Source organism: Anopheles arabiensis, chromosome 3 (assembly GCF_016920715.1).
Source record: "Anopheles arabiensis isolate DONGOLA chromosome 3, AaraD3, whole genome shotgun sequence".
NCBI classification, from domain to species: Eukaryota; Metazoa; Arthropoda; class Insecta; order Diptera; family Culicidae; genus Anopheles; species Anopheles arabiensis.
The window spans coordinates 78,373,379-78,386,785 of record NC_053518.1 but is presented as its reverse complement, the minus strand read 5'-3'; the positions used below and the strand labels follow the sequence as shown (position 1 = coordinate 78,386,785).

Sequence of the window (13,407 nt, the reverse complement as noted above, 5' to 3'; positions counted from 1 at the left end):
AAAAAAAGAGATTTTAAATTCCACAAAATAACGAAAAACACGAACGAATCCAATTTTGTAAATTTAAGCATTTTTCACCATAGACACGAACCTCCAGCTTCGTACTCAATTTCTGCCACTAGAGGGCACTGGGATCGTGAAGCGTTTTGCTGAAGTTTTTCGAGCACGGACTGCTAGACAATATTCGAGCTCAACGAAACTACTCGAGAGCTTTAAGTTCAAATTTATAGATGGCAGCACTGTACAAAAGCTTTTAAGCTTTACGGTACAGTGAGGCATACATGAAGCGACTCAAGAAACCGTTTCTCATAAATAAATAAATTATTTTTTTTAATAAGTCAAGAAACCATACTTTTCCAGAATCTTATTCAGAGAAATTGATTGTTATTTGAAATAAACTGTTTCTATGATCATGTTAGTAAGCACAAAAGCACTCATTGTTTTCTTTTCCTTAAACACTCAACATTCCATAAAATCCCCCACTTTAATTTGCAAGAGAATACCATCTGTTTACCTAGCTAAGGCGTCACACATGGAGGAACTCCCCCTTCAACCATAAATACCATCAAATGGTATTTTGAAAATGAAATATTACATTGACCGGTTGACTAACTGCGACCAGCGGCAGCATGGGAAAATTCAAAGAAACAAAGCTTCTAAAACACAATCCACATTTGCTAGTCTTCTTCAGCTCCGTCATCGCACGAGATCAGTCACCATCAACACCATCGCCCAAATTGAAGCGAGCGCATTGAAACGCCAACGACTGTACTAGAATTAGCACCCCACACTCAATCAATCCACACAAAAAGAGACATTCCGGAATTGTCATCATTTCTGCATTTTTATAGCACCATCACTGTTACGGCAAGCGTAATGGTAACGCGTCACCCTTAGTACGCCTAGCGTAAGGTAGAGGGCGCTTTCAAGAAATTTACCTACGTGTAAATTTCACTTAATCATAAATCTATTACGCAGTGCAACTGCTGTAGATTGGTATCGTGCAGCTCGAATTCCCGCAAGCGGCAGCTCGAATTCCCGCAAACGGCAGCTCGAATTCCCGAATTCTGCAGTATATAAGCAAGTGTTTTTCCTGAATAAATTTAGTCAAGTTCCAGAGTTCAAAGCAACAACATCGTGTCTTCATCATTACCAAACTTCCTCTTCATCATTAACATTTGGTCCTTCGAACCGGATTAGTGTGCGAGTGATCCACAGTTCGCGTTTAGGGAAGTTTGTGAAAAGTAAAGTTTGTGTTAGAAAGTGAAACAATGCCCGTTGACCATTCTCCCGCCAAAGAAGTGGTTCCAGCGGCCAACGACATGGAGGAAAGCCAAAGTTCCACCGTCAGAGAATTTGGCTCCGTTCCAGACGTCACCAAATTGAACCGTCAACGCACTCACCTGGAGTGGCAGCTTGACCGTCTAGAACAGATGTTCGTCAAACACAGCACCGACGTTCACTCGCTGAAAACCATATCAGACCGAGTGAAGGTGCTTGCTTTGGACTACAAACAATGGTACGACTCGATCTTGGACGTTGTGAGCGACGACCAAGCACAGGAGGCAATCGAGCGATATGGCGTGTTCGACGACAGGGTATTTGAGTTAAGCAAAAACATCGAATACCAGTTGGCATCGCAGATCCCATTGCCTACAACACCAAACCCATTTTTCGGCAGTGAGCAGAAACCCACGACAGTCCCGGTGCGTGCAAGACTTCCCGAAATCGTGCTACCACATTTCGACGGAAATATTCGCGACTGGCCTGCCTTCCGTGACGCGTTTCAATCACTGATTCATTCGTCAGAACAGCTGACCGAATGTGACAAACTACATTACCTTGCTGCGTCGCTGACGAAGGACGCACGCGCAGTGATCGACGCGTTGGAAATTACATCCAAAAACTACGACGTAGCCTGGAAGCTGTTGTCCGAGCGCTACGAGAACAAGTACCTCATCGTCAAAACCACCGTTGAGGCGTTATTCAGCATATCACCGCTGAGGAGAGAATGTGCAGATTCTCTAAGCCGACTCGTCGACGATTTTGAGCGTAACCTTCGAATGCTTGAAAAGGAAGGCGAGAAACCAGATGCATGGAGCACGCTACTGGTGTTCAGGCTAAGCTCGCTGCTGGATCCAACAACCCTGCGTCATTGGGAGCTTCACCGGAAGTCTACGACCATCCCAACGTACAAGGACTTAGTGCAATTCGTCCGCAACCATTGCCATGTACTGAAGTCCTTCTCCAAGCCAGCCAGCGGAGCCAAAACCGGAGACACCATGCGCAGCAACCCTCGAGTGCAAACCATCCATGCTGCGACCAGTGCTGTGCATAGTGTTGCGTACAACGAAAAGTGCAAATTGTGCGGTGTTTCGAAACATTCAGTGTTCCGGTGTGAATTAATGAACAATATGAGTGTTGCAGATAGAAAGCAACTAGTGCAGTCGAAAGGATTGTGCTTCAACTGCCTTTCTCCAGCTCATCGTTTACGACAGTGCACATCAAGCGGATGCAAGATCTGCCAACAACGGCATCATACGTTGCTGCACGAAGCAGCGCCAGCAACTGAGGCGTCGGATGCTCCATCCACGAGTTCTACCTGTCCTCCTCAGTCCCTTACCCACTGTTCCATCCAGATCGAAAACAGTGTTGTGTTGCTGCAAACCGTGCTGGTCCAGGTAGAGGACAATCACGGACGAAGTCATCTAGCACGTGCCTTGCTGGATTCCGGAGCACAACTCAACATCGTTACCGAGCGCCTTACTCAACGGCTGGGTGTGGCGAAACGGCGAGAGAATCATCGCATCGGAGGAATCGGAGAAGTTTCCGTGACGTCACAACATTCGGCTTTGTTAAGGATCCATTCTTTAGACAGCGAATACACAGCGTCCGGAAAGTTCCACGTGCTCAGCAAGCTCACTCGTGAGCTCCCATCAAGCCGTATCAACACAAGCAGCTGGCAGATACCTCGTCAAGTTCAGCTGGCCGATCCTTCGTTTCACAGTCCTGGCCCGATCGACCTCATCATCGGAGCAGAGCTGTACTACGACGTCGTTAAGGAAGGACTCATCAAGCTATCCCACGAAAGAGTGACACTCCAAAACACTGCTTTTGGTTGGGTGATAGCAGGCAGAGTTAATGTTCATGCACCATCACCATCTTCATCTATCGTGGGACACGTCTGCAGTAATAGCATCGAAGAGCAGCTGAGCAAATTCTGGGAGCTGGAGTCATGCCGAGCCACCAGTACATTATCCGTCGAGGAGAGCAACTGTGAGAAACAGTTCGCAGCCACCACCACCAGAGACACCGATGGTCGATTCATCGTGCAGCTACCGAAACGAGAGGAGAAGCTGGCTCTTCTTGGGGATTCGAAAGGGATAGCCACACGCCGGTTCCTTTCCTTGGAACGTCGGCTATCCTCGAATGCCTCATTGAAGACAGCTTACACACAGTTCATTGAGGAGTACGCAGAGCTTCAGCACATGACAGAAGTAGCCGAGAGCGATGCTACAACTTCATCACCATCATACTATCTCCCACATCACTGCATCGTGCGACCAGATAGTACCACCACTAAACTCCGAGTGGTGTTCGACGCTTCGTGTGCATCAGACACCGGAACATCTTTAAACGATGCACTGATGATCGGACCCACTATCCAAGACGACCTGATGTCCATTCTATTACGGTTTAGAATGTCGAAATTTGCACTGGTAGCAGACATCGAGAAGATGTACCGGCAAATCAACATAGCTGCCATCGATCGTCCGCTGCAACGAATTCTGTGGCGAAATTCTCCAACCGAGCCGATACGGACGTTCCAGCTCAACACCGTCACCTACGGCACATCATGTGCTCCGTATTTGGCCACCAAAACCCTGCAAGTGCTATCTCAGGTCGGAGCTAGCACCCATCCCGAAGCGGCAACCATCCTCGGCCGAGACTTCTACATGGACGACATGCTGACTGGCGTAAACAGCATTCCCGAGGGTCAACGAGTATGTCAGCAACTCATCGATCTCCTGGCTTCTGGTGGATTCTGCTTGCGGAAATGGGCCACCAACAACAGGCAGATCTTCAAACATCTGCCCCAGCATCTGCAAGATGAAAGGACGATTCTCAACTTGGATGCGAAGTCACCGATCATCAAGACACTCGGACTGAAGTGGAACGTTTCCACCGACGCTTTTGTATTCAACATCCCGCGCTGGAACGCAGACAACATCATCACCAAACGAAACGCGCTTTCGGATGTCGCGAAACTGTTCGACCCAATCGGACTGGTTGGACCAGTTATCATCCAAGCCAAGCTGTTCCTTCAAGAGCTGTGGAGATGTCAGATCGCCTGGGACGAGCCGTTAACACCAGCACTACAAAACCGATGGCTTTTGTTTCGCGAGAAGTTGGCCATGCTGCAAACGATCCACATTCCACGCTGGCTCTTAACCGATCAACGAGCAACGAATCTACAAATGCATTGCTTTTGTGATGCATCCGAGAAGGCGTACGGAGCGGCGATTTACTTGCGTTCGACCAACACCGATGGACGTGTGACAACCAACCTCATCACTGCAAAATCCAAGGTGGCACCACTAGCAGACTCCCGTAAACAAAAGCGTGTTTGCTTACCCCGGCTGGAGCTTTCTGCAGCACTGCTACTAGCACACTCGTACGAGAAGGTGTCAGACGCCTTGAAGCTTCAGGTCGAGACCATCTTTTGGTCTGACTCAACCATCGTCCTGCATTGGTTGTCTGCAACTCCGTCACGCTGGAAAACCTTCATCGCTAACCGGGTGTCCGAGATCCAACACATCACTCACGGCAAGGAGTGGAGACACGTACCCGGAACGGACAATCCTGCGGACATCATCTCCCGAGGAATGGATGCGGATCAGCTGGAAATTTCAACCCTTTGGTGGCACGGACCAGACTGGCTGGCGCAACCATCAGAGGAATGGCCGAACACTCATCAACCTCGACAGGAAGAATTCACCACGGACGAATTGGAGGAGCGACCAATCTGCATGGCTGTACAATCCGTGGCTCCGAACGAACTTTTTAGCCTCCGTTCAACGTTCACCGGATTGCAACGTCTGGTTGCGTGGCTAAGAAGATTCCGACACAATACGAATCCTGCTAATCATCAACAACGCAGATTGGATCATCATCTCAGCTTGGAGGAACTAGCCGAATCTACACTGTGTCTAGTTCGCCTAGCTCAAGCTGAATCATTCCCAGAAGACATCAAACATCTATCGAAAGGCGATTCGGTCGGCAACAACTCACCTTTAAAACTACTAGCACCGTTTCTACAAGATGGCCTGCTACGAGTGGGCGGAAGATTGCGACATGCACCAATCCCGTTTGTTTATACATAAGAGTTAGGATCGGCGGAGGAGATTGCATGAAAGAGAGTTCAGCAATAATACAAGCCATGCCATAATTAGAGTGCCATAATTTGGCGGCCATCAACGCGTTGGTTGGTGTGCGTGAGAGGGCAACGGATGAAAGGTGATCGCCCGAACAGCGGGAACTTTCTTCCACGAACGGCAACGGCAGCGATCGGACGCGCGCAATCCGTCTAGGTTTAAGTTAGTCGTTAAAATAAATTTATGTGAAGAAAAATACCGCAACGTCCAGCCCTAGATTGATCATATGGTGCCGTGACCAGGATTGAAAACCTTTTTCGAAAAGCGCTAAGTGAAAAGATTTATTCGTTGAGCATTTTTTTTGTTTCGTTTTGTGATTTAGTGCGTACCGTGCAAAGGAACTATCGTTAATACGTGTTTGAGTGTACGAACTTTGGCGGCCAGTAAATGTGAAATTTCAACCTGCAAAGGGACAATCGTGCCGTTTATTACTCGTCATTGATTGCGTGTCCGCGTCTCCGTCGTATTCAGTCCGTTGCCAACAAGACAGACTAACTACCGCCTTCTTCGGCGTCTTGCCACGGCCATCGTAAAAGCTATAAGAAGCGTTCTACCGCAGCCATCGCGTTTTTGGATACAATTCAGCGATTCACCGCAGTCGCGTAAAAAAAGGCTGTGAGGCGTCTTGCCTTTATTATAATATAAGATTTCGTTCGTCTTTGAATCGTGTAACGTCTTGTTACAAAGAACACTAAAGTTAAGTTACTGTCCAATCCGTTGAACATTAGTGTGAGAAAACGTCAGCTTATCTTCCGTGTCGCAACCGGTTGTTTTCGCGCGTGTGATATCCGTCTTCGTAATCGTGTGTTTCCCGCCAGTCGCAGTTTGGAACAGCCATCCGTCATCATCTGTGTGTGTTTCCCTGCCATCGTCATTGCAACTGTTTTCCCGAATCCTGCCATCTCAACAGGTCAAGTATAAAGATGACCGAAATTGCGAGCCTAAGACAACGGTTGAATTCTTTATTCACGAAGCTGAAACGAAATGAGGTTTTCATAGCGAACTTCCAGCCTGAACAACACAAGCATCTCGTGCCTGTCAGGCTCCAAACGATTGAAGGTATGGAAAAGGAGTTTGAAACGGCTCATACGCAATTGTGTTTGTTAGCGCCCAGTGAAGCTGAGAAGCTAGAAGAAGAGGAGTTGATGGATAATTTTGAGGAAAGGTTCATAGCTATGAAAAGCGCCATGCTATCGCACATGCCTACTCAAACAGCTCAAGCCGTTAGCTCTGAGCTTGGCTCAAGCCACGCTCAAAACCCAAGCCACTCTCCCATTCAAAACCACGTTAAATTACCAGCCATCTCTTTGCCCGAATTTAACGGTGATATAATGCACTGGATGGCATTTCATGATACCTTTGAAGCATTAGTTCATAACAATGCAAGCGTTTTGGATATTCAAAAATTCCATTATTTGAGAGCTTCATTAACTGGTGAGGCCGCTAGATTGATAGAGTCGATCCCATTGTGCGCATCGAATTACTCCATCGCATGGCAGGAGCTCAAGGAGCGATTCTCAAATGAATACCTTCTGCAAAAGATGCACTTTAAGCAAATGTTCGGCATCCCACAATTACGAAAAGAATCGTCAGCTGACTTGCATAGATTGGTAGATGAATTTAATCGGCATGTAAAAATGATTCAAAAGCTAGGAGAGCCAACCGACCAATGGAGCTCAATGTTAGAATATGTTTTGTGCTCCAAACTACCAGCGGAAACTCTTACACATTGGGAAGACAAGGCAGCTAGCATGAAAAAGCCAACATATGAGGCGTTAATAGAATTTCTGCAGAGAAGAATGAAAACATTAGACTCTGTTTATATGAGTAAATCTGCGGATGTAAGCTCTACATCGGTGCCTGCCGTAAGGCCTTCTTCGCATCTTTCGTACTATTCGTACACCGCAAATAATACCAAACGATGTCCTTGCTGTCGACTAGATCACTTATTATGGTACTGTAACCAATTTATGCGACTTCCGCAATCTGAGCGCCTTCAGATAGTGCGAGCGAAGAGTCTCTGCATTAATTGTTTAAGAGTCGACCACAGCATGAAAGATTGTCCTTCGACCAATCGGTGCAAACATTGCAACCAGCAACATCATTCTTTATTGCACTCCTTTGATTTTGTACGCCGGCAGCACACCCACGACCGAACACTACATACTAGCCCTCAGGTAGCTCCTAGCGCTTCATTTAACAGCACAGCAGCATTGGAAAACGAAAACCGAGCAGCGGACCAACGAGAGGTATTCTTACTCACTACTATTGTCATTGTTGTGGATGCGTTTGGCAATCACCATCCAGCAAGAGCATTATTAGATAGTGCATCACAACCTAACCTAATAAGCAAAAGATTGGCAAAATTAATAGGTCTACCTACTTCCAGATTGGACATTGACGTTAAAGGTGCTGGTTGTGCTACGACGAGGGTGCGGGAGTCCGTGTATGCTGAAATTCGATCTCGCACCAGCCAATTTTCTTGTGGAGTAAATTTCCTGCTAATGGATGAAGTAGCTGCAAAACTTCCTTCCCACCACATTAATATAAGCCGCTGGAACATTCCGCCTGGACTATCCCTGGCGGACCCTCATTTTAATCAGGCCGAATCAATAGATATGATAATCGGAGCAGAGCATTTTTACACCTTTTTTCCAACTGCAGAGCGTATTTATCTGGCAGATAAATTACCAATACTGATCAACAGCGTGTTTGGGTGGCTTGTAGTCGGTCCAGCCAGCGAGGAGGTCGTTAATCCTCACTCAAACCCAACACGAGTATCAATGGTTTCTTTAGAAGAAAAAATAGAGCAGTTTTGGAAGGCAGAGGAGCTACATGCATGCGAACCATATTCAGTAGAGGAAAAGCATTGCGAAGAGCTGTATAGATCGAAGACTGGAAGAAATAGTGACGGACGATACGTGGTGCAGATGCCTAAACATCCAGAGTTCTCGATACGCCTGGGCGAGTCAAAAGGCCAGGCGTTGCGCCGATTCTACTCATTAGAAAAGCGCCTATCCCGAAATTCGCAATTGAAGAAGGAGTATCATGCCTTCATGCAAGAATATATAGATCTCGGACACATGCAGCCTGTTAATGAAAATGCGTCAAGCCCAACGAAAACCTTTTATCTGCCTCATCACCCAGTCATAAAGGAGAGCAGTTCCACTACTAAGGTGAGAGTAGTCTTTGACGGCTCCGCGAAAACATCTACAGGCTACTCCCTCAACGAAGCACTATGTGTGGGACCTATAGTGCAAGATGAGCTGTTGGACATTATTTTGCGTTTTCGCACCTATTTTGTGGCCTTAGTCGGAGATATCGAAAAAATGTACCGTCAAATCCTCTTGCATGAAGATGACCGCGCATTAGTGAGAATATTGTTTCGATTCTCATCAACATCACCAGTAAAAGAGTATGAACTGAATACTGTCACATACGGTTTGGCTCCTTCCTCTTTCCTAGCTACGCGCACCTTGCTTCAATTAGTGCAGGACGAAGGAAGCAATTACCCTCTTGCTAGTCGTGCGATTTGCAATTTCTACGTAGATGACTTCATTGGCGGGGCATCATCTGTTGAGGAAGCTATACAGCTCCGATCGGAGCTAACTGGAATGATGCTAAAGGGCGGCTTTCCATTACGAAAGTGGACCTCAAATCGTTTGGAGGTTTTGCAAGAGCTCGATGCTTCTCAAATCGGAACCAAATCATCACTGCAGTTTGATACCGACGAAACTATAAAAGCCCTAGGTGTCTGCTGGGAACCTGAGCGCGATAATTTATGCTTTGCATCAAGCATCAAGCCACTGCAGTTACCCTCTACTAAACGGAGCATTTGTTCGGAGATAGCTCGATTATTTGACCCGTTGGGTCTTATCGCTCCTGTCGTAGTGCGAGCAAAAATAATGATGCAGCAGCTTTGGGCGCTATCGATCGGCTGGGATGAGACTGTACCAGAGTCATTTGGGCTGAAATGGAAATATTTTTATGAGAAGTTGGAGATTCTGACTTGCTATAGAATCGAACGATACTGTTTCGCCTTACGATCGAATGTGCAACTGCACATATTTACTGATGCTTCAGAGTCGGCATATGGCTCATGCGTTTATGCAAGGTGCGAGGATGCCGAGGGGAATATTAAAATATCTTTGCTTGCATCGAAATCTAGAGTAGCTCCATTGAAGCGTATAAGCCTGCCTCGTTTAGAACTCTGCGGTGCCGTATTAGGGGCTCATCTGTACGAGCACATTGCCAAAGCCATTCAGCTTCCTGTGCAGTCGGTACATTTCTGGTCCGATTCCAGTATTACACTACATTGGATCAAAGCAGCTCCAAATACTTGGAAAACATATGTGGCAAATAGAGTAGCAGACATTCAACAATGTACGAAGGGCCACACATGGAGGCATGTACCTGGACAGCAGAACCCGGCTGATCTCGTTTCGCGGGGCATGACGGCACCCGATTTTATAAAAAGCAGCATTTGGATCTCTGGGCCAGCTTGGCTGGCGCTACCTTCTAATGAATGGCCTACATCTGAACCTCTACTACCGACCGGTATCGAAAAGGAAACGCGTTTGCTAGTTGCTGTTGCCAGCGCATCGCCTGCAGTTAACCCTTGGTTCAAAAGGTGGTCATCATACTCCCAATTACTGCACATTATTGCATACTGCAAGCGATTTATAAAGAATCTAAGGCTTAAGGCGAGAACGAAGCCTGCTGGTGACCCGGTATCCATCGTATTGACACCAGAGCAGAATGATGAGGCAAAGGCATTTCTGGTCAAGACTGCTCAAGACGATGCCTTCCGAAACGAAATTTCAGCCCTTCGGAACGGCCAACCTATAAAGAAAAACTCGTCGATTAGGAATCTCAACCCGTTTTTGGACAACCAAGGTGTGCTTAGAGTCGGAGGAAGGTTAAACTTAGCTGATTTGCCGTTCCAGTCAAAGCATCCTGCTCTCCTTCCAAAGGGGCATCCGTTTACACGCAACATAGTGGTTCACTATCACTGGAAACTACTTCATGCTGGAGGGCGAAATCTCATCAGCAACATAAGAGAGGAGTTTTGGCCTTTGGATGCTCGACGATTAGTTAGAAGCATAACGCGGGAATGTTTCCGGTGTTTTCGGTCGGATCCCTTTATCGCATGCCAGCGAATTGGACAACTACCCGCATCCAGAGTGACACCTAGCCGACCTTTCAGCAACGTAGGAATCGACTACGCCGGCCCATTTTATTTAAAACCGGTACACAGAAGGGCAGCCGCCTGCAAGGCTTATCTCTGCCTTTTTGTGTGTTTCGCTACAAAGGCGGTACATCTCGAGCTGGTATGTGACTTGTCTACATCAGCCTTTTTAGCAGCGCTACGAAGATTCATTGCTCGCCGTGGTAAGCCGTGTCACATTCACTCGGATAACGGAAAAAACTTCGAAGGAGCTAGTAACGAAATAACAGAATTGGCATCGCTCATCGCTAGAAAGGAAGAAGAACAGCAAGTAAATGAGTTCTGCACGTCCCAAGGCATATCATGGCACTTTAATCCCCCAAGGGCTCCTCATTTCGGCGGACTGTGGGAATCTGCGGTGAAGGTAGCAAAAAGACATCTGTATCGTATCCTCGGTGCATCTCGTTTGTCATTTGAAGATCTTTATACGATACTAACACAAATCGAAGCGGTCATGAATTCGCGACCGTTGCTTCCTCTTTCAGAAAATCCTGATGAACTGGCGGCGCTAACTCCGGGCCACTTTCTGATCGGCACCTCCATGCAAGCACTTCCCGAACCCAACTTGTGTGACGTTCCCTTAAACCGGTTGGAGCACTATTGGAAGCTACAAGCCTATGTGCAGCGTTTCTGGGTCCACTGGAAAGGCGAATATTTGCAGGAGCTGCAAAAGGACACGGTGGGACATGAACAGAATCCTCAGTTCACGATAGGCAGGATGGTCATTCTCATCGATGAGCTGTTACCCGCAACCCGATGGCCTTTGGCACGTATTGTTGAGACGCATGCTGGAAGGGACGGAATAACGAGAGTAGTATCTGTGCGCACCAGTAAGGGTATATACAAACGTCCCATAACAAAAATATGCCTGTTACCGATACCATCGTCAATAGACAACGCAGCTTCAGAGGAGGTTGATTTGAGCAAAGAGAAATTGATAGGAGAATAGTTTGATAGCGCTGAATGCACGTGCAGCAGTCTGTATTTTTGGTTGCACCGTTCTGACGGGAGTTTGTTGTGTTGTGCTTGTTCCGGTAGCAATCGATTTGTTGATATGCCATATCAAGGGGGGGGGAGGATGTTTATACATAAGAGTTAGGATCGGCGGAGGAGATTGCATGAAAGAGAGTTCAGCAATAATACAAGCCATGCCATAATTAGAGTGCCATAATTTGGCGGCCATCAACGCGTTGGTTGGTGTGCGTGAGAGGGCAACGGATGAAAGGTGATCGCCCGAACAGCGGGAACTTTCTTCCACGAACGGCAACGGCAGCGATCGGACGCGCGCAATCCGTCTAGGTTTAAGTTAGTCGTTAAAATAAATTTATGTGAAGAAAAATACCGCAACGTCCAGCCCTAGATTGATCACCGTTCGACCGAAAGCATCCATACATCTTACCAGTCAACCATCCGCTGACGAATCAGATTGCAACTCTGTATCATCGGACCCATCAACATGCAAATCCACAACTGCTAATAGCGAGCATGCGAGAACGATTCTGGCCACTGCGAGCAAAAAACCTGGCCAGAAGAATCGTTCACTCCTGCTACACATGCTACCGTTGCCGCCCCACACCTGCACAACAACTCATGGGCGACCTTCCAGCAGAGAGAGTTACACCAACGTCAACTTTCTTACACACCGGAGTCGACTTGTGTGGACCGATACACTATCGACACACATCTCGGAAGGCGCAACTCATCAAGGGCTACGTAGCGATTTTCGTCTGTATGGCAGTGAAGGCTGTACACATCGAATTGGTCGCAGACCTGTCTACCAACGCCTTCCTTGCGGCACTTCGACGATTCATCGGACGACGCGGGAAACCGGCTATCATCGAATGCGACAACGCTAGGAATTTCTTGGGCGCCTCCCGAGAAATTGCCTCCTTGTCCAAGCAATTCAACCACCAGTGGCAAACATCAGTGATTAAGTCCTGCATCGACGATGGCATCCAGTTCAAGTTCATCCCACCTCGCTCACCCAACTTTGGAGGTCTTTGGGAGGCGGCAGTGAAGTCTTTCAAAACACACTTTAAGCCAACCGTTGGGAACGCCATCCTCACGAGCGACGAACTCAACACGCTACTGATCCAGATTGAAGGATGCCTCAACTCTAGACCACTTACACCACTCTCCAATGATCCATCTGATCTGGAAGTGCTGACTCCAGGTCACTTCCTCATTCATCGCCCCATCGTATCCCTGGCCGAACCATCGCTGGAAAAGCTGCCGTTCAACCGTCTCGATCGCTGGCAAAAGGTGCAGGAGTTTGTCCGTCGGCTATGGAATCGTTGGTCAACAGACTACTTGTCCGGACTACAGCAGAGAACCAAGTGGACCAAGCAGAAGGACAACGTGAAGCTGGATACCATGGTGCTGCTGAAGGAGGACGGGCTACCTCCATCGAAATGGTGTCTTGGCCGCGTCACGCAGATCATCAAGGGAGCTGACGACAACATCCGAGTGGTCATCGTCAAGACGAAAGATGGAGACTTCAAGCGTTCCATCTCTAAAATCTGCGTTCTTCCCACCGACGAGCCCTCCAGTTCATCCTAGTTGAATTAGATAATTCAACGCGGGGGAGTATGTTACGGCAAGCGTAATGGTAACGCGTCACCCTTAGTACGCCTAGCGTAAGGTAGAGGGCGCTTTCAAGAAATTTACCTACGTGTAAATTTCACTTAATCATAAATCTATTACGCAGTGCAACTGCTGTAGATTGGTATCGTGCAGCTCGAATTC

At 47.4% G+C, this 13,407-nt stretch overlaps 2 protein-coding genes across 5 annotated transcripts in view; one reads left to right on the top strand and one right to left on the bottom strand.

Annotated features, from left to right (window-relative positions):
* LOC120902967 (IQ motif and SEC7 domain-containing protein 2) overlaps positions 1-13,407 on the bottom strand; it is a 192,718-nt gene that overhangs the window by 111,729 nt on the left and 67,582 nt on the right. The window lies entirely within an intron of this gene.
* On the top strand, positions 1,096-11,851 carry LOC120902968. Its single transcript, XM_040312098.1, has 2 exons — positions 1,096-5,380; positions 11,751-11,851. Exons 1-2 carry the CDS (start codon positions 1,272-1,274, stop codon positions 11,752-11,754), a joined length of 4,113 nt encoding a protein of 1,370 aa, XP_040168032.1. The 5' UTR covers positions 1,096-1,271; the 3' UTR covers positions 11,755-11,851.